The sequence below is a fragment of the Seriola lalandi genome, unplaced genomic scaffold (genome assembly GCF_002814215.2).
Source record: "Seriola lalandi dorsalis isolate HSWRI2012SDOR001 ecotype SW California unplaced genomic scaffold, Sedor1 jcf7180002054654, whole genome shotgun sequence".
NCBI classification, from domain to species: Eukaryota; Metazoa; Chordata; class Actinopteri; order Carangiformes; family Carangidae; genus Seriola; species Seriola lalandi.
The window spans coordinates 1,120,875-1,142,619 of NW_019525207.1; the positions used below are offsets into that span (position 1 = coordinate 1,120,875).

At 43.1% G+C, this 21,745-nt stretch overlaps 2 protein-coding genes across 2 annotated transcripts in view; both read left to right on the plus strand.

The window, feature by feature from the left end:
• Positions 1-1,201, plus strand: part of tekt4 (tektin 4) — a 3,580-nt gene extending 2,379 nt beyond the window's left edge. Inside the window, exon 7 of the mRNA XM_023420638.2 lies at positions 896-1,201. Within this exon, the coding sequence (XP_023276406.1) occupies positions 896-1,109 (214 nt within the window). The 3' untranslated portion in view covers positions 1,110-1,201. The remainder of the gene's footprint in view (positions 1-895) is intronic.
• A 3,726-nt stretch (positions 1,202-4,927) lies between these two features.
• On the plus strand, positions 4,928-20,472 carry LOC111665580 (lysyl oxidase homolog 4-like). Its single transcript, XM_023420637.2, has 13 exons — positions 4,928-5,029; positions 6,147-6,415; positions 6,503-7,125; positions 7,862-8,073; positions 14,786-14,824; positions 14,969-15,176; positions 15,510-15,690; positions 17,223-17,377; positions 17,499-17,666; positions 18,256-18,418; positions 18,507-18,750; positions 19,685-19,800; positions 20,183-20,472. The coding sequence occupies exons 1-13, from the start codon at positions 5,022-5,024 to the stop codon at positions 20,455-20,457; spliced, it is 2,661 nt and encodes an 886-aa protein (XP_023276405.2). The 5' UTR covers positions 4,928-5,021; the 3' UTR covers positions 20,458-20,472.
• The last annotated feature ends 1,273 nt before the right edge of the window (positions 20,473-21,745 follow it).

Here is a 21,745-nt window from a genome sequence, read left to right on the forward strand (position 1 = left end):
AAATGTCTGTAACCCCAGGTATATGCAAATACAGTTGTCCATCCTTTGTCTTTCACTGTATAACTGTCCCCCTGCCCTACACTCGGGGTCAGTCTACTGCCTCAGACCCGCTCTGTATCAGCTGGCTCACCGTATCCTGGGGTACCATTAAACTTACTTCTCTACAGCAAACTTCAAACTAAGGACTTGAGTGAATTTTCTTCAACATGTGTGATCATGTGTATGTACAGGTCCTGGAGCAGATTGGGAGCCAGGAGAGGAACATTGTGGCTCTACGGCAGGCCATCCACAACAAAGAAGCTCCACTGAGAGTAGCTCAGTCCAGACTTTACCTCCGCTCACTCAGACCCAACATGGAGCTCTGCAGGGATGAACCCCAGCTCAGGTGCACACACACACACACACACACACACACACACACACACACACACAAAACATCTATGTCATGGTCTGCCCTGATAGGACTATTTCTGTTGACTCTTTGTTTGGACTTTCTCATTTCATTTTGTAATCACTTCTTTTGTGTCAAGTTATTTTCATTTCCTGTCTTTGTCCTGTTTCACTCCAGTGTGGTTGTCTGCCTCGCCCTAATGTGTTTCACCTCTGTTCAATTACCCTTTGCCTCCTTCTGTATTTAAGTCTGTCTCTCTGTCAGTTTTGTTTCTGTGCGTCTTCATGAAGCGTCCCTTGCATGTCATGCTGCTCTCACCATGTAGCTCAGAATTTTTTTTTTTGAAAGAGCCTGTTAGTTGCGGACAGTTTTCACTATCAAAGTATTTTCACTCCACCTTCCAGCCTTCATGTTTGTCTGCGTTTGGGTCCAGCTCACTTAAAACCTGACAATCTATCTCCTTTCTGTCTCTCCGTCACCTCTTCGCCGCCTGTGTGTCTGCAGTTTGGAGGGGGAGGTGAGGCAGATTGACGCCACTCTGGCGTCTCTGCAGCAGCAGCTTAGTGAGGCCAGGGGCTCCCTGTCCCACCTGGAGGAGTCGCGCATGGCCCTCGAGAAGGATATAAACCGAAAAACCCACTCACTGTTCATCGAGAGAGACAAGTGCATGACTCACCGCAAACGATACCCAACCATCTCCACACTGTCAGGATACTGAGGATAACTGTTAGTCACAAATCTTGAATTAGTTTGGTCTCTTCTGTTGTGCTGTGTTGTTAGCATTAATAAAATGCTCTTTGATCAAAAAAACTCAATAGTATATCACATGTTTTGATCCAGTTGAATATGAATTCATAACCGGGGGAAAGTAGGCTGGAGGCACAGCGCTGAAAAATGAAATGTTTCTCCAGGTCAAATGAGAAATTCTTGTTTCTTTTCAGCTCAGTTAAGATACTGAACAACAAAGAGAGCCGTCGTTCTTCGTACAGCTGAGGCTCCACTTGAAACTGTGGCGTAGGTTCAGAGCTGTACAATTTTTCTGATGTTGCTGTTCAAGTTACTGAAGTTCAAATTGTGGATATACAGTAGATTGTGGATATAGGTTGTTGTTGTTTTGCAACGGTTGAGGGTTTGTTTTCACCAGAGACAGGATGCGGGTCAGTTTGCTGAAGGCAAATGAAGTTTTTCCTGCAGGATCCAACCAGGATGAACATTATTGTGTCTCAGGTGATAACAGCTGAACGTGCTCATCATGGGTTCTACTTCAAGGTTCTAACAAAGATCTTTATTTTATTTGTTCTTCATTTTAAACGTTCATGAAGTTTTTTGTTTCTTAAGATGAAGCACAGAAAACACCAACATCTTTTTATTGGTAACACAAATGATTTATTAATTTTTTGTATGCCTTCACACCAGTGACAGCCAGCGCCAGAGGCATATTGTTTACAGGTTGTCCATACATCCATCCCAGTCTTGTGGACATGATATCGCAGTAACGCCTTGACGGAACTTTTTCAAATTTGGCACAAACATTTATTTGGACTCAAGGATGAAATGATTCGATTTTGGCCAAGTCAAAGGTCAAGGTCAGTGTGACCTCTCAAAACACTTTGTAGCCATTACTCAAGACTTCACACGGCAAATATGACAGAATTTGACACAAATGGTTAATATTCTATGTGACTCTGGATAAATGAGGATGTAATGTGAAACTAGTCTGAGTAGCGGAGGCAAACAACCATGAGGCAGCAATACTAGTTCCTCTTGAACGAATAAGGACACATCTTTCATACAACCATAAAAGAGGCCACTTTTTTATGTTGTGTGGATCATTTACATCTCAGGTCTCATGGAGGAACATAGAAGATTCAGTACATTCACATTCATTCTTTGGTAAATGAGAATTAACATAGTGACCTTCTCTCCATTAGTCCTGACCTAAAAACAATAACACCTGTCCTCAGTTATAAGCCTAAAACAAATACAATTATAAATCAGTTATTCTTCAATAAATGAATTCCTCTCCCCTTTGAACACTGTAGTAAAAACTTGCCTGTGGCTGAACCTAACTGCTGACCCCTGGTACATGAAGAAAGAAGTGTTAAAAATAAGTCTGAGTTCATTTGGAAATAGTGTCTCAGTTTGTCCGTGACAGTGCACTGAACTATAAAATGGCTCACTGAGTGACACACTTCTTTCATTATCAAATTTATGGGACCATAAAATGTTGGTTTATGTTGGCTGTGTGTGTACTAAATAAAGCGAAGGCATAGATCAAACGTGTGTCAGATTGTGGGTATAAACTACAGCTGCAGTGATTAGTTGATTAAACAATTAGTCGATCAACAGCAAATGAATCAGCAATCATTTTCATAATTTATTATTTTCTGACAAAAATGTCTGAAAATGTGTTGGTTCCACCTTTGAAATGTGGAGATTTTCTGCTTTTCTTTCTCTTGTATTACAGCAAGTTGAATATCTTTTATCTTTTGGACCGTTGGTCGGACAAAACAAAACATTTGATGATATCGGCTTAGAGCATACAACACAACGGAACAAAACCAAAAAACAAAATAAATTCAGTATCAAACTTGGATATAACTTACAGCTATGTTTATTTTTACTCTTCTCCTCATTACTCTCTTTTCATTATCCAGTGTCTGTGGTTCTTATTAGAAACTAAAAGTCAGGATTTCTCTGCCACTGACACATCAATTTTGACCATTTTATATTTAATCTGCCTCTCATAAATCCCAGCTTCAGGGAGGTGCAATAGTAGGCTACAGTAAACTGCTGCAGTATTATTTTAACTTGTATATACAACTTGCAGCCTGTCTGTATTAAGATGTTCTTAAGTTGCAGTATTTGAGCTCTCTCAGCGAAGTAATATCATTTTCAAATTTTACGATGCAAGATATGAACGTGTCCAAATGAATGTCACTGTAAAGATTGTGACCTCCCGTCATCTGGTGGCAAAAATGCTGCGGTCATAGAAATAAATCAATTCTTTGTATACAAAATCAATTCTTGGGTTACAAATAATTGACTTGCACTTAGTGAAATAAACCGAATATGACATAATATACAGCACAATACAAATAGTAAAACATGGACTAAAAACAAGTGAGAGGAAGGTCTTTTGAAGCTACTTTCCATGTCAGACTAACGTTCGACCACAGCACTGATTTGCTCCACTAGAGCGAGCTCTTGAGCCTCAGTATCTCCTCTCTGTCACATCTCGTAACAGTCAGCTGTCCTCCACCACAAAAGTAGAATAAAAATCTACTAGGAATATTTTTCCATCATGATAAATGATTTAAAATGTTATAATAAGCTTAATATTTTTGGAGACACTAATATGTTTTATAAAATTGTTGTATTTGTTTTAAAGAACCAACTATCAGTTCAAATGACTTTACTGTAATAGCTTTCATGTTTTCATATTTGAATGCTAGACTGCACTGCAAGTTTAAAAAAAAATCTATATAATCCTCGAGAAGATAAAGTTTGATAAAGCATTACAGCAACATAAAAAGTGATAAATAACAACGCATAATCAAAATTATGAATTTTAAAGACACATTATATAAATCGCTGTAGGTAAGTTTCATGGATTTCTCCTATGTTTAATTTTAGAGATGTTTAGCTCTGTAAGCGTTAAAGCACTCTAACCTCATCTTTGGGAATATCTGCTCTTCTTCATTTAAATACGGAGCCAACATCCGTCTCTATTCTTAGAGAGAAGTGAGGAGGTGCCACGACTGAGGATGTTATGAAACTGAACTTCATGCAAAGAGACGGAGTTCAGACAGGCTGCTCCTTTCTTACTGCAGCACACATAGTATTTATTTCATGACACCACTAACTGTGGGTATGGGATGGTGCCAGGGGTGTGTGGTGTGTGGGTGTGTGTGTGTGCACACTTTCAGACATCAGAGGGGGAAAGTGACTTTTCACATCAAGGTTTACGATGAGATGACACTGAGGACAGGGTAACACTGATACACAGACAATAAAATGAATCTTCATTGAAGGGTTTAAGTGTGTGTGAATTAAGGAGAGAGAGAGAAAAAAAAAAAGATACTTATGAAATCATGCTCTTTTATAAGTTGAGCTCACGTGTCCCATGTTTTCAACCACGTGACCAGCCTGCAAAAAAAGGGGTTGGTTTGATTTGAACCTGCTGCAGGGTGGGTAAGTAGATAAAACACGTGTTAACAGGACTGTGTTGGGATGCACTAATTATCCCACAATCATCTACATGTTTATATTCAAATGTAAAAGCTGAGGAGCGAAAAAAAATAGATACAATATTTGTGTTTTACATTGTATTTCCTTTGTGTTTGAATTAATTTCCGTGGTCAGTTTCCCTTTTCCAGGTTTTGTTTGATGGGTGATGATGGGTGATGAAAAGGACAAACGTGACAAGATGAAAAGGAGGGGGGAAAAAAAGCTTACCTAAATGAAGAAAAGGGGAGGGATGGATGAATTAACAGATCTGAGGGAGTGACAGAAAAAGAAAGAGGGAGGGAAAAGAGGAGAATAGAGAGACAGCAGGACCAAACTCACTGCCTTCTTTTCCTCCAGAGCTCTCTCCCTTCTTTCTCCCAGTGACTCCAGGCTGAGCTCAATGGCAAGGTGAGTTCAACTTCAGCATTTTTCTCCCTCTTGTCTCTTTACTTTACCTTTTGTCAGTTGTTTGGTTTTTTTTTGGTTCGGTTTATCTTTCTTCCACAATCCAAGATTTCATCCCTGCAGCTACCTGAACTCACCTACATTCGTTTCTCTATCAATTCAGTTCAGCACTCAGTAGTCGGAGATGTTGCTTTTACTTACACATATGTGTGTTCTTCAGTGAGCGTATGTTATGAATGCACATTATCCATATGTAATGTTTAACTCAATAGGATTCCTTTTATTTTTCTGAAATGCTGCTTTTGGGTTTTCCGATCATATTTTAGAGCTGCCATATATAATATTTTTCCAGACACAGCAGGTGTCGAAATCTGTTTCCCCTTGCCTTAACCTGAACCTAACCTGACCCCCTTGGGTGGATTAAGTCACTGTTAGGTGTTTCTCTCATCCTCCAGGTCTCTTCTTCCACAGACTGCTCCTTATCTGCAGCTTCCTCCTCTTTACTAGAAGAGCAAGGTTTTAGAGGTGGACCAAGGATGAATTAATCATTTCTCATTAACTAAACTGTCTCTCACAGACGCAGAACCTGCTGCTTTATTTATGTGTGAGAGCATTTTTTTGACTGTGTTTATTTGCTTTTGTGTCTGTTGGCTAAATACATGCAGCTAAACTTGAGGGTTTGCGGAAAGCCAAAGTTTCCGTTGGCTGGATGGAGAGGCTACTTTTAGCTTCAGTTATTACTCCCTCTGCTCTGACTGGTTCAGATGGAGGGCTCCGTTTTCACAGTGTTTCTCAAGCCTCTGTCTTTTAAATGACTCTGATTATTTTAAAGGATAAAAAACATCTATCAGTCTTTCATTTTACCGTGGAATGTCCCATTAGGGTTAGAGGAGCACTTTCTAATTATATGTTTTGTCAGAGTAAGGAATGTGAGCTCCATTGCTTTGCGTGATTTTGGGGATTTTTGTGGTAACTGTGCATCTTTATTTATGGGACTCTTGCTTTACATGCACCTTCTCTGCTTTCTGTACTGCTGTACTTCTCTTTACCTCGCATCACAGCAGCTTCCTTTTCATCCCCATCATCTCCAATTCACTCCTTATTCTCCATTTTTCCGCAGGATGCTGTGCATCAGCTACCTGTCCACACTCCTCCTCCTGCTTCTCCTCCACCCTCCTCCTCTGTCGGCCCAGGAGGTGCGTGTACGTCTCGCAGGTGTAGGCAGGCGCAATGCAAATGAGGGACGTGTGGAGGTGTTCTATAATGGAGCATGGGGCACCGTGTGTGATGACGAGGTGGATCTTAACCTGGCCAATGTGGTGTGCCGAGAATTGGGCTTTCAACGCAGCTTCACCTGGGCACACAGTGCCAAGTTTGGTGAGGGACGAGGTAAGTCCAGCCAAGAGTATTTGACCACCTTCCCTGCTCATTAATAATGTTTTTATTCAATGACTTACCGGCCTTTCTTGTTGTTAGGTTTGATCTGGTTGGACAATGTGCACTGCATGGGCACAGAGTTCTCTATTGCAGAATGTCGCTCCAATGGGTGGGGAGTCAATGACTGCACCCACGCTGAGGACCTTGGGGTCATTTGCAGTCCAGAGAGGAGGCCTGGCTTCCCCCCTGTCTCCTTGCAGGAGGCCCCTTCATCCTCCAGGCAGCAGCCAAGCCAAGGAAGACAGAGAAACCTACCAGGTCCACCTGCAGGCCCAGCCCACATCTCCTCCTCTGCAAGAGGCCATGAGATCGCCCTCCATCGCAACCCAACTACTTCCCGTCGCAGCAGCATCTCACCACAGGAAAATGGCCACGAGATCCAAATCTTGCGACGGAGTCGAGGCGGTTCCAGAGCAAGCCAGCAGGTGAACCCGCTTCTGCCACAAGGGCACGAGCTCCCTTCACACCTGGCAAACGGTGCAACCTACAGGCAGAGGCAGGACAGGACCAGTTCACAGGGAGTGAGACGGGATACTCAGCCTCATTCCCAGCGCCAGTCTGAGCGGAGGAGCGACAGAAATCAACAGCTCAGTGGTAACCATGTTGAACCAGACCCGGTTTATCCAGACATGGGAGTGGAGACTGATGCGCATTACACACAGGTAAACAAACTCACACACACACACACACACACCAAAGAAGCAGCAGCAACCCAATCTAACTTTATTCAGACTCTCCTACAGAAATGTCATTTGTGGAAACGTATAATTAGAGACAAACCTAAAACCAAACCTTCTAGAAATCCAGTTCATACGCAGCAGCGGGCCCTGAAGTTTAATTTAACCACCAGCAGCTCAATAGCTCAGCAGCTCCGACTCTTCAAACGTGCAAGAACTTCATACCAGAGGAAATTGCAAGACATTTATCACTTGTGTTTGGCTTTCTTTCTTTTCAACTGGCAGAGTTTACACTTTCTTTACCATTTTGTAATCATCACAGTGCGTCAACCGACAGGAGGCAAACTCTGTGTTTTCTGTTAGTTTCCTTCCTGCTGCTCAGAGGATGTAACGAAGATGATTAGAGAGTGTGATGATTAGAGACAAAGCATCAACGTCATCTCATGTTATCATTCTCTCGATTGGGTGGCGTCTGCAGATATTCAGTCACACAATGTGTTGCCTGAGCATAGATGAAGTCATGTGTATGAACTTGAATTAATCCTGTTTTGAAGAGCAAGACAAAGGCTTGGTGGATGTGTGCTGAGGTCGGAGTAATGCAAGTGTGACAAAATATCCTTTTCTATCCTGTGTCTGTACAGATTTAAATAAAATAAAGCAGTTCTTGGATTATCTGTCATGTTTTTATCAGTCAAAAAGTTGCATGTTTTCTCATGGACAGGGATCTGAGAGGGTTCACTTAGAGGAGGTTCGTCTACGGCCTGTGCTGTCCAGCAACCATGGCGGACTGGTGACGGAGGGAGTGCTGGAAGTGAAGCATGCTGGGAGGTGGCGTCATGTGTGTAACAAGGGATGGGACCTGAGCAGCAGCCGTGTCGTCTGTGGCATGTTAGGATTCCCTGCTGCCGAGGCGTTCGACCAAAACAGCTACAGGTGAAATATGTGAGAGTGGACACAGCAGAGTGACAGGAGAGGGGTGAAAAAGAGAGTGTGTGTACAAATGGATGTGTGTCTCTTTGTGTGTGTGTGTGTGTGTGTGTGTGTGTGTGTGTGTGTGTGTGTGTGTGTGTGTGTGTGGTTATGAAATGGATGGAAAACTGTGGTGAACTACACATCCCTTCACGGATTAGGCGGCCCCATGCCTGGATTGCTGTTCCACCCCCCCTGTAGTAGAGGTTAACCACAACTGCTGTCATTAGTACGACCACACTTGGCACAACATGTCCACTGTGGCCGCCAGTCCAGTCTGCCGCACTGGCTGAGAGTGCAACACAAGCCTTTAAAATAGTTCGAGAGAGTATGTTATTAATGTCAGATCCAGACTACAAGATTATCATCATCATCATAATGGTGTGTGTCTTCATGTGAATCCTCCCATACATGGCTTCTAATCTCATATAATTAAGAAACTCCTAGAGAACTGTGCACAGCAGCACTTTCTAATGTAGAGTGGCGTGTAAGAGGCAATTTAATGTCTCTGTATGGATCTGTCACAATCATTACTCAGTAATCCTCGAACAGAGAGGAATCACATTAAATCACAAATTACATTCATAAATTTTAAACCAATTAACAGATTAAACAACAGCATTGTATAATAAAGCAGTGGCATGTTTTCTAGCTAGTTGAAAGAGGGCCAGGACTTTCACTACCATTTATAACTCAATAGGATTCCTTTTATTTTTCTGAAAAGCTGCTTTTGGGTTTTCCAATCATATTTTAGAGCTGCCATATATAATGTTTTTCCAGACACAGCAGGTTTCGAAATCTGTTTCCCCTTGCCTTAACCTGAACCTAACCTTATCCTGACCTGACCAAAAAAAAGGATAAAACCCGACACACCAGCCCAGCGCCAATCTGCAGGCTGATAAAGTAACAACTGGTGAACGTAGCGGAGCATTTAGTAGCTAAAAAGTCCAATATTTCCCTGAGGAGTTGTCAGGAACCAAACTAGAACTAAAAGCTGAGTGAATATTGGACTTACATTCATCAGGTGGACAGAAACACGTCACAAACACATAAATGCAGAAGTTCCTCCGTGTCCGTTCACCGAATCAACCTAAAAGGTGATATTGTTTTCACATCTAGTCGCTGACCAAAACCAAACTTAATGCAGTTGTGTATGTACTGGTCAGTAAAATCTGAAAACTTGAGCCATAGTTATTTAATCCTAGCAACACAATCATAGGGTTTCATTTGCTAAAATTACAGTGTGCTAAAATTTTACTAGGTACAGTCATAAACACACATTTAGCTTAGCATATAACGCCAGAGACACGTGACAGCTTTTCAGACCGACTGAAAAAATAAACCTTTCATGAGAAAACGAACTGAGTTGGAGGCTCACGAGGAAAAGAGGCAGGACTTAAGCTTTCTGTTTGTTAATGTTTTCATAATTCTTTCATTGTCCCTCAAACACAAATCATTCACTATGCTAATAATGTCAGACTGTTATGTTGATTTTATCCCCATAAATCCAACTCATCTGTCTAACTTTAGCCATAAATACCCCCTGAAGCACTTACACAAACCTTCAAAGCTCCTACACACATACCATCCAAACCTCAATACCTCACTTACACACACACACACACACACACGCGCGAATACATCCCTCGCTCCACCCTCATCACACAGGATCTTACAAGACCTTACATAAACTATGTCCAAGAGCCACGTGCACACGCAAATAAACACACAAACACACTCACACATGCTTGTGCACACGCAAACACAACCCTCTGTGTGTCCGTCTGTCTGCCCACAGAGGTCTTTTTATGGCTTGGCTAACAGGACGACTGTACTGACCACTGGCCTGCCCTGCACCATCTGTCTCTCCGTGTTGCCAATAATTACCCCTTGAGTCTGCTCTGCTTGGCAGCTCGATACAAGCTGCTTCTCCTCGGCTGCCCTGCTCACCGCCATTGCCTCAGAATTAATAACTCTCACAGTGTGTTATCTCTCAGGGCTTCTTCAGAGCCGTGTAGTTCAGATGCAGTGATGTGAGACTTTTACGCACTTTGTCTTCACTTTCACTGAAGTGGGTCCTTTTCGCGAAGCTACAAGATCCTTCATGTCATGGAGCAAAAAACATCAGAGTCTAGTTGCCCATCATGCTAAATTTCTAAATCTAATTCTGCTGAAAAACACCTCAGGGTCGTCAAGGAGCAACGGCATTCATCTGTGCCAAGAACACAACCAGCAGCTTGCGTAAAGACGGGACCAGGCCAGAGACTGTTGTTTGTTTTTTGTCAACCTCCACCCAGCTACGTGGGAGATGAATCAAACAGCCATTTTTGTCCGACAGTAAACAGCTGAGGGGGGTAGAAATGTCTTTTTAGCAGAAAAGAACAAGCAGCATAAGGCAGATCTCTGGCATCTTCATTCAAGTGGTCTGAGTCAGATGTTTATGTGGGTTACGCTTTTGAAAATGTTTCCTTTTGAAACTGTAACAGAGCTAACCTATATTATTGTGTGTCGACCACTCTTTAGACTGATTAGTTATGTTTTAAACTTTAGTCTAGCGCCACCATGACGTTGTCATCTTTGTTTTTCAGTGAAATGTCTCAACAACTGTTCAATGGATTTCCATGAAATTTTGGTACAGAAATCCATGGTGCAACTTTGGTGATCCCCTAGCACTACCAAGATGTTGACACTTTTTCTTTGTCACATTCAGATATTTATGGTCCCCTTCAACATTAATTATAACAACTGCAAATCAGTAACTTTTAATCTAGCATTCAATTTTCAGTTTGTCCAATACTTTGGTTTCTGTGCAAATACTTGTAAAACGAAAACGAATGACATTAGCCTCAGCTACACTTTGTGTTGTTTAGTGCTAATTACCAAACATTAGCTCAATAAAAGACAGACAGTAACTTACTTCCTAACATAAGCATTGTGAACATGTTAGCATGCTAACACGCTAAACTAAGATTGTGAATATCTTGAGCATGGTAAACAATATAAATGTCAACATGTTAACATTGCCATTATAAGCATGTTAGCATGCTGATGTTAGCATTTAGCTCCAAGCAGCACTGTGCTAAGCCTCCAAGAGCCGCTAGTATGGTCGTATGCTTAGTCTTGTTAGTTGGACTCACAAGTTGTTGCCCTATCAACTTGTTTGAATACATATGTGCAAAGATCACATTTATGACTTAAATTGTGACATTCAGTACCTTACGCATGACAGTAACCAAAGTGATAGTGGCCAAATTTTCATTCAATCTTCACGACAACAGTGACATTACATCTTCCTGGTAATACTCATTGTTCTGGCAGGCGTCCATGCCTGCTCTTGTTTGGGGTTTGAGTCCACTTATGAACAGCTGTAATTATGGTTTCAGAGATCCTCTAATCCAGAATCTTCTCTCAACTGAACCTGCTGCACCCGCCTTTGCTGTGTCAGCATTTCCCACTATGGCCTTGGTTGTTTTTTTGGTGAGACTTGCTTTTGTCTCTGCCTGTTAAGTTGCTCAGTGCGTTTTTACAGATGTTTAAATACTCCCCCCACTTTGCCGTGCTTACAAAAGGCAAGTGCTAAAGCCATTTTCCAGCTCCCTTGTTTCGTCAGATCCACACTCTCTTTGAGGCTCACAGTAACTTATTCAGTTCCTCTCATTTATTTTCACCCCCTGCTCCTTGTTTCTCCCGTCCTCAGTTACAGCCTTTTTTAAGGCCAAGTTTAATTCCTTAGTGGCAATTATACTAAAACCCACATTTCATGGAAAGATCATTATGACCCCTTTGAGTTTTGTTCCATGGAGGTTGATGGGACTGTTTAGAGGCTGCTTTGAACTCAGTGTGGCAACCTGCTGTCTCCTGAGTGAGCCGATTGTTCCAGTCAGGCAGCTTTGCATTCATGCAGCATAATAACAGGTTGCATCGCTGCTTTCCTGACAGTCAGCCCCTCTCTCCAGTGTGGCTTATGGGATTGTGTGGTCAGAGCTGCATAAAAAAAAAACCTGGCATCGAGATGAAGATCCTGAGAAGTAAGGAAGTCTTCTCCAGGTTAAAAGGATTCGGCAGTAGTACTGCGGTCACAACCTGTTTGTCATGTTGAGGCTTTATGCTGTGGTTCCCCTCCCTTCCTTTAAATCTCCTTATGAGCCTGAGAGAGCCTTAACTCCGCTCCAACCTGTGTTTCCGATTGGACAAAGAGTATCACACAATTATTTCAGCTCGCTGCAGGACAACTGAAATGTATCTGACAACCAAAAGAACATGCTTTTCCTCTTCCTGTGAAGTTAGGCAATTCTCATGAAAGTAGCCAAGTTCACAGAAACTTCAGTCTTACATCACTCGCTCTGTGTTTCCCAGCATGCAGTCACAGTGTTGGGTAACAACGGTTTTAAAGAGCTTTGTTTTTATAGAGGCAAGGCAGGGAAAGTTGATATGTACGTGCATATTTCCATGTCTGGAGTGTGTGAACCAACATGCTACTGCTCAACCGCACAGCACACTGCCAAGCCGAACAGGCAATTATATGGGTAGCGCCCCCCTTCTCCTCCTCCTCCTCCTCCACCTCTAACAAACCGTGGACTAACACCCCCCACTAGTCTGTCGCTCTCTTTTTGATTTACCACCAAATTATGAAACAATTTAAACTGTGCAAACACATACAGATAAGCTCAGACACACGCAAGCAGATAGACCAGCACGCCATGCACAGCTCACGCATATATAGAGAGATTTAAACCGCAGAAAAGTCATAGGATCTATAATTTCTACCCTGAAACAGTCTGTGTTTCTAGATCCATCACTGTGCTATTATGTGTCTTATTCCCATGAGGAGGTGGAAGCAAAGCAGGAAAAAGAATCGAGAGAAGAAGCAAGGAAAAAAGAAAGAAATGAAACAAAGAATGGGGAGAGAGGAAAAGAATGAAGGGGAAAAGAAAGTGGAGTGAATGAAAAGGCAAAATAGAGGGAAGGAAGGCAAGAAGATAAAGAAATATGAGAAGAAATAAGGCAAGAATAGATGGCTCTTAGCACTCTTACCAACCCCGTTTCCAGATGCAGCAGGTAGCTAATTAAAAAACGCAATGTGCACAACCTGCTCAGTGGAGCCAGATCATTTTCTCAGGAGTTGGAAAAGACCAAACAGAGCTAAAAGAGAGTAAATGTGCTCGCCATATCAACTGAAAAGGTCATGATATGTCAGTGGCCCGTTCACAGCGTATTTCCACTGGCTCTCAGTGGCCAAAAAGATACATTTTTGTAGGTTTAAGATATTTTTAGTACAATACCTTTCTTTGCAGATCTCACAACTTTGAGTCTGCACATGGTGGAAGAGGGAGTTGAACACTTTTATCCACCAGAAGAAGCCAGCTGTCTGGACCAGACTGGTTGTCCAAATTCCAGTTCATCACTGCTGTCACAACATATTAATATGTGACTGTGTAAACTTATATGAGGGTGGAAATATAGCATGAAAGGAAACATACATACAAGTTTGCCCATCACTGCCTGGTCTGTTGTTGGATTATAAATGATTTGAGGTTTACATGTTACATATAGAAGTTTCTCTGGCTCAGGATTCCTGCTGTGGGCTTTCCCTACAGGCCCCTCCAGCCTCAAACACATTTCCCTCAGTGGATCAATAACCTGTGGAATACCAGGGTACTTTGGTTCTCCTGGAGAGGAAACATCTCCTATTTTAAATATTTAATTGCATCATGAATCTGGTCGTAGAGTAAACTCTCCTCCTGTCTATACTTGGTGATGTGACTCATTTAATACAGGCACATTCATGAAGGGCGTCAGTCATGCTGCACCTGTCTGTGGTCGCACTGGCTGATGCAAGTGGTCAACTCTAATGTATGTGTGTGTGTGTGTCACAGATGGACACTTCCCAGACTCTGCCTGGTTTGTGAATCATTTTTCTTGTGCATGTGTGTGTGTGTGTATGAGCATGTGTGTGTGTGTGTGTGTGTGTGTGTGTGTGTGTGTGTGTGTGTGTGTGTGTGTGTGTGTGTGTGCCCAGGCACAGGGAGCCTCATTTTGTGTATACACAGTTTCCCTTTAGGATTTGACTCTAGTTTAAGGTAGTACCCATGAAACTCGACACAGTTATGAAAACCCTGTTGAAGTTGGCAGATCTCACCTGGGCTTCTTGCGGGGATTAATGTATAGTGGTTTATTCATGTTTTTAGTTATTTTTTCCACATGCATGCCCAAAACCAGACATCCGCGGCAGACATATAGACAAACACTGAAACAGAAATATCCATAGAAGATCTAAAAAAAAAAAAAGTTATGACAAGAGGGTGGTGGTTTGAGAGGGAAAGAAAGAAAGAAATGTGGGGTTATGTGATTTGTTATTGTGAATTTCCTTTGTCTCTTACATGAGGGATATGTTTATCCAGAAAAACACACACCCTCTCCAGCATTTTGTGTCTCCTTCATATTTACGGCTTTCGGTTTGTTTGTTTAAGGTTTGATAGACGGAGTGGAAGAGTAGGGATGTCAAGGACGAGAAGGAAGGATGACTGAGGGGGAAAGAGGAGACTGGGCAGGAGGGAGGGGCACAGGAGCAGACCGTGGGAGTGTATAGGACAGCTGGTTGTTCAGTCTACTGGATGTAAAGATGCACAGTTGTAATCTGAAATAAATCCAGAGTGTGATGTTCTCTGTCTTTCAGGAAACTGTGGGACTCCAAGTTAGCTGACCCATCCTCCAGGTAAAATTAGCATCTGCTCGCTTTGAAAGCATAATAACTTCATATCCTGTGGTGAGGATGAGTAATGTGATCAATAAAATCATAAATCTCTATCTCTATCTGTCTGTCTCTCTGCTTGCTCCTCCTCTTCATCCCCCCATCCAGACTGAGGACGCAGATCAGTAAAAAGGCCTACTGGGTGGAGAAAGTGCAGTGTCAGGGCTTGGAGCCCTCTCTGTCACAGTGCCAGGCCCAGCTGTCCCTCCCCCGGAGTGATGCCCCATGCAAGGGGGGCATGCATGCTGTAGTCCGCTGCGTCCCCGGATCCCAGTTTGCACGCTATGGAAGAGTACCTGCACCACCTGCCATCCCGGTCAGTGTCGAGGAGGACAGTTGAAAAATAAAGATTGTTATTGAAAGTGATAAAATTAAAACGTTAGCAAGTAAATGAAAAGTTCCTGTCTGTATAGTAAATATGAAGCTACAAACAGGAGACACTTAGCTTAACATAAAGACAGGAAGCATGGGGAAACAGCTATTATTAGCAAAAACCCAGCACCTCTTAAGTTTTCTAATTAAAACCTTGTATCTGGTTTGTTTGACCTGTACACAAACAGGAGGTAACTGCACCAGATCCAAAGAGGCTTTAAAGTAGAATAAGATTTCCAAACCACTTCTCACCTACGCTCTTCCTCTTTCATTCCAGCCTATCGTGCGCCTGAAGGCGGGGCCCCGTCTTGGGGAGGGTCGTGTCGAGGTGCTGCAAGAGGGCAAGTGGGGCACCGTGTGCGACCACCTGTGGGACATGACTGCAGCCAGCGTGGTCTGTAGGGAGCTGGGCTTCGGGACAGCCAAAGAGGCCCTCACTAAGGCTCAACTGGGACAGGGTAGGATAGGACACATAAACATAGCCACACACATAGTGTACATTAGGTCAAACTGCACTTTGTAGATGCATTTAACTTTACTCAACGTTCCTAGTTAGACGTGTACAGTATCTTAAAACAAATCTATAACTGGGTCTTTCTTTGTCTGCCTAAGTTATTAGATATCGTTATTCAGAAAGTGATAGAGTACAATAAAGACCCCTGGCTGCTGATCAGTTATGATTATCAGTTATGTGTTAAATGGCGCAGATTTTGAATCAGTGCCTGAGTTCACCATGAACCCTGAGCATGATCAGTTGATCTCAGTGATAACTTCAGACTAAACACTTCTCAGTTTAAACGTCTGTTGCTAAACGCAGCACTCCAAGAACCATGGGCCCGAGCAGACAAATAAACCCAGGGAAAATGTTTACAGCCTCCCTGCTACTTCTATCGGACAAGCTGATTGTCGAGGAACCCTACCCATGACCAATTATACAAGTGTAAACTATGCTAGGAGGTTCCAGCGACCATGTATTGTTGTCAAAATAAACCTGTTGTATGTGAACAGTTAGCGCAGCTTTGAAAGCCAGGATGTCAGGCAATCAGCACTGAGCACGACCAAACATTCAGGAAAGATGTGATTATTTTGGCCATGCTTTTGTTGTGGGTATGAAAATATAGTCACTAAATTGTGTAGCAATAATACAGTGAAGCATTTTCCTAGGAAATACCATAGACGCCACTTTCTCACACTCAGTTATTGTCCTTTTTTTCTCGCTGCACCCCTGCAGTAACTCTGTAATCACGTTCATTTCCCCCCATTATCCCTCTGCCCAAATGAGCACATAGCATGTCCTATAATGGTGGGTGCATTTCCGTCTCTCTACTTTACTTAATGAAGTAGTGATGGAAACCGCTTGAGTGTTACTTTTAGGGCTCTATTAAACTAGGTGCTTTGGTGCTGCTCGCTCAATAATGAACATGGTTGAATGTCAGAGAGGAGCGTTGTGGCTTTTAATGCCTCCGGCCTGTTTACCAAAAGTCGTGCAAATATACTGTATAAGGTACGAGAGGTGAGTCTGCATTGCAGGAGGCATGTGAAGGCTCATGGGTAGTGCAGTCAGAGAACTCAAAGCTAGATTTCATGACATCATTAGCTATTTAAGGCCAAATTATAGGCTTTAAAGAGCATTAGCCTTGGCCTCGCACACCTACACAAACATAGATGTGTTCAAAGGTTTTCCTCTGTTTTGCCATTTTGGTATCTATTTTGGTTTAGAAAGCACAGCCCTGGTGTGCAGTGTGCAGCACAGACTACAGTAATTTAGACAGAAAGCTCTCTGGCTAAGCTCAGTTTCAGAGCCACATCAGAGGTCCCGATCATGCCTGGGCTTTTAATCCCTCTCTGTGGACATATGTGGCTGCAGCCATCAGGTTTTAGAGACTTTAATGTAGCCTGTGTGTGTGTGAGTGAGTCTCTTTGCATGTGGCCTATGGTTACTAGGAGACATGTGAATCAATCAACTGTCACTCCACGCCCTCTTCTGTAGGTACTGGTCCCATCCACATGAACAGTGTCCAGTGCACAGGCAGGGAGAAGTCGATTACAGAGTGCCACTACAGAGTGGTGCCGCTTTACAGCTGCAAACACAACCAGGATGTAGCAATCCGCTGCAATGTGCCCAACACTGGCTTGCAGACCACGGTGAGAAAACACACACACACACACACACACACACACACACAAAACATGCCTAGATATCCAGAGGCAGGCTGTGAAGCAGTATCACTCACAGGCAAACACCTCTTCCTCCCTTCACACTCAGGTGCGTCTGGCAGGAGGCAGAGAGCCAGCAGAGGGCCGTGTGGAGGTGCTGATGGAGGTCGGAGGAGTGAAGCGTTGGGGATCCGTCTGCAGTGAGAACTGGGGCATCAACGAGGCCATGGTGGTCTGTCGACAGCTGGGCTTGGGCTTCACCTCAAGAGCTCATCAGGTGAGCAACAGATTACAATATGTTGATGTTTTTTTTTTTCTTTCTGCATCAGATTAGTTTTTAAGTTTCTGCTTCATTCTCTCCTTTTCTAAGCATCTGTCCTATATTTCTTCCTCCCTCTCTCTCTCTCTCTCTCTCTCTCTCTCTCTCTCTCTGTCTCTCCCTCTCCGTCCTGCTGTTTTTGTGTCTGCGCTGTGTTATTACCGAGGCCTGAGGTAATTACAGGCTTCTCAAGCGTCCACTTCCAGCACACCGAAAATAAAAGAGGGAAAGTGAGGCAAAGAGAGATCGGGAGAAATTCACAGAGCAAACAAACTGAAAATAGAAGTGTGCATGGAAAGGGCAGTGTGAGTGTGTTTTGAGGGGGGCTGCTGGGAACATTTAACAGGCCCTTTTAAAATTGTGAAAGAAAGTGGAAAATGTGATAATGTGTTCTGATAGTTCCTATAAATAGTTTCGTTGTATATAGCAGAGGTTGCTATTTGCTTTCACCGCTGATATTTTTTACGTCTTCTTGTCATTATTCCAGAAGTGTTTAAGACAACCGCACAAATGAGCTCTAATGATTTCTTCTCGTGTGCCTGTGCAGGAAACCTGGTACTGGCCTGGTTCTGCAGATGCTGGGGAGGTGGTTCTGAGCGGGACTCACTGCATTGGCAATGAAATGTCCATCCAGCAGTGTCGCAGAAACACAAATGTCTACTGTCCCAGAGGAGGAGACGGCAGGGCCGCAGGAGTCACATGTGTAGAGAGTGAGGCCAAAACCAGCAAACACACGGGCATATTTGTATTTGTTGTGCAATGACTGTGAAGTAAACTCTGAGTCTCGACCCCCTGCAGCTGCTCCCGACCTTGTCCTGGACGCTCAGCTCGTCCAAGAGACGGCCTACCTGGAGGATCGACCCCTCCACCTGCTGACCTGCGCTAATGAGGAGAACTGCCTGTCCTCCTCCGCTGCCAGGATGAACTGGCCCTACGGACACCGCCGCCTGCTGCGCTTCTCCTCCCGCATCATGAACCTGGGTCGTGCCGACTTCCGACCCCGGGCCACCAGAGAAAGCTGGACATGGCACCAGTGCCACAGGTAAGATTAGACAGAGGATCCCTAACCTGGACCAGACATTTACAGTCAGTCGTTTTACGCCTTCAACCCAGATAGGGATTAACTACACGGTGATTAGAGCTGCTGCAGGGTTTGGTCGGAAAAGAAAACCTGCCTAACCTCCTCCATGGCACAGGGAAGGGCATCATTATGAGGTGGCACAAGAAATAGAAGCATTGTACAAAAAAAACCCCCAAAAAATAACAGTTGCTACCATAGGTCAAAAAATGAAATGTCTGCAGCAAGAGATGAATGAGAATCTAAGATTTGGTAAGTGAAATTGGATCACTGGGTGCAGCACAGTGCAGCAATATTTTCAAGATCTGGACTAAAAATAACCTAACACGTATAAAAGTCTGTTATTTCACGCAATAAACACAAACTTTTATCCTTCAAAATTATGTTTACAATAAACATCCTCCTCACTGGTCACCCAGTTGTTACAGTCAGAGCCATGACTGCACTCAGAGCAGCCTGGCTTCTTATCTCAGCGGTTGTGGTTCCGTGTCCCAAAGCGAGAGGCACAGCTCGTTGTGTCTCCGAGCCACAGCCCAATCACTACCTCCCCAACCAGCAAACACATGGTTTGACTTTCAGTTTTGGTAGAGTCTGTTCTGGGAATGGCTCTATAATGAGAGAAAGGGCAACACCAAACTGATATCTGCCAATTTGTGCTTTTTACAATTGTTGTTTGTGTCTGTTTGACGTCTTCGCAACAACATAACAGGATTTATGACTGCTATATTTCAAATACACGTCATCCTGCGTTTTTTTTTTTTTTTCACAGAATGATAAAGGTGACACTTGTAAACAGCAAAAACAGCATCAGAATCAGCAGAGAACTTTCTTTCTATGACTTTCTATCATTATTTACTTCCTTCATCTATTAATCTTACCACGCTGATCCCATTTTCAGGCACTACCACAGCATTGAGGTGTTCACCCACTACGACCTGCTCACCCTCAACGGGACCAAGGTGGCTGAAGGCCACAAAGCCAGCTTCTGTCTGGAGGACACCTACTGCCCCGAAGGTGAGACAGATTACAGGTTAATGTTGCATAAATCTGCTTTTTGAAGGAAATCTGGAAACGACAGCAGAATCGTGACAACAAGAGGATCATGGGTACATAAAAGTGCAAAGCTGAAATCCCATAATGAGCATTCTAAGTCAGCTGTAAGATCAGAGGCCAAGCCCAAATTGATCTTGGCTTTACAAAGCCCAGTCTGCTTTATACAGCTCAGAGCCTTTCTATTCATTTTATATTGCCCAAAAAAAGCTCAGGCTTTTAAATCATTTTGTTGTAATTACAGCTTCGTGGTAGAATTTCAAATCCACAGTGATGGACAGCGAAGACAATTTACACATCATAGTCATCTCTTTTTATCTGTTCCTCATATGTTTTTTTCTTCCAGGTATCCATAAGCGGTATGCCTGCTATAACATGGGACAGCAGGGTATCTCAGTTGGCTGCTGGGACACCTACCGCCATGACATTGACTGTCAGTGGGTCGACATCACAGACGTACGACCTGGTGAATACATCTTCCAGGTCAGGAGGCTCGATTACCCAGATTCTTTTATACAGTATGTCGAGTTGGCTATAGAGAACAAATTAAGCAGAGAAAAAAGTCATCCACACCTCATTGTTCGTGGTGAAAGAGCGGAACTTATCTTACACAATCGCTAAGTTCAGGAAAGTGAAAAAAGAAAAAGTAAAGAACAGGGCAAACACCAGGGTTGGTGTTTCAACATCTGAAGGCGCACATGAGATAAAAGCTGTGATAAAAGACTGTAATTTCAGCTAAATGGCTCTTGGCTGTGCTTCCAGCCATTCAGGTGTACAGCATGTATGTAGTTTTAAGGGTGTGTGCGTATTTAAGGAAAGTGAATTTAGTCTGGATTTATATAGAAAGTAGACCTGCTATTAGTACACCCTCTCAGAAAGTACGGGCCTATTGGCAGTGGAAAAGCTCTGTCAGCACTTTAAATTTGTACAGAGCGAGTTTTTGTGTTTGGAAGCTGAGCCTATTCACATGTCTCGCCTGTTTCTAGACGTCCAATCTGCTGTGGTGACCTACTCATCTGTCCTCCCTCTCTGTCATTTGTTCTATTTTTTCCCAACAGCTTAGTGGCAGCAAAGTGATGATGTTTACAGTTTCTAATTATTTTCTGAGTGTTTACATGAAATCAAGATGTTTAAGTTTGACTTGCATGTGGGTGCATGGACTGTACGTAAGCTACATACAGGAGTGGTCCGTCTGCGCTGTATGAGTAGTACACATGCGACGAGCCACGTTTTGAGAGATAAAACCACATATATGCCATAAAGCAGGGATCTGCCTTTGCCATGGCGACGTGACCCGGCAGCACTTTGTGGTCGTTACTGTGGTTGAACAGTAGTTGAGCTGCTCATAAATTTGTGTAAGAAGTGCGAGATTAAGGGAGGGCACAAATGCTCGCTCGTCTTTCATGCAGCTGGGTGTTTACCAAGAGTCGCAGGGTGGCAACCATTTTTAGGACCATACATTTAAACTGATGAGTCACGTCCACCTCAGCTTGATTGCTCCTGATTACGCCGTTCAGCTGCACAACCTCTTTGCCTTTTACATGACAGTGACAACCTTTCATTGTTCTGTAAAACCAGCTGTGGGCCCTTTGTGTCACATTATTACAAGAGCTTTTAAAAGAGCATCAACTGCTACCAACTTAATATGGTGTTTTACACCGGGACAATAAAGTATGTGCTGAAATTATTGGCCGTTCTCAACATTCAATATTAAAAAATATATGAAGTTCTTCACACCAAATTTGGCTGTAAGTATTGTATGGCTGAATGTAATGAAAAAGAATCATTATAATGAATATTTTAAGTCTTAAATCTTACTCTGTAAATATAGCTAATTGAAACCACAAAATTTATACTGTACGTAAAAAAATGAAACTGGGTTGCTTTATTGAATATGTGGTCAGGTTAT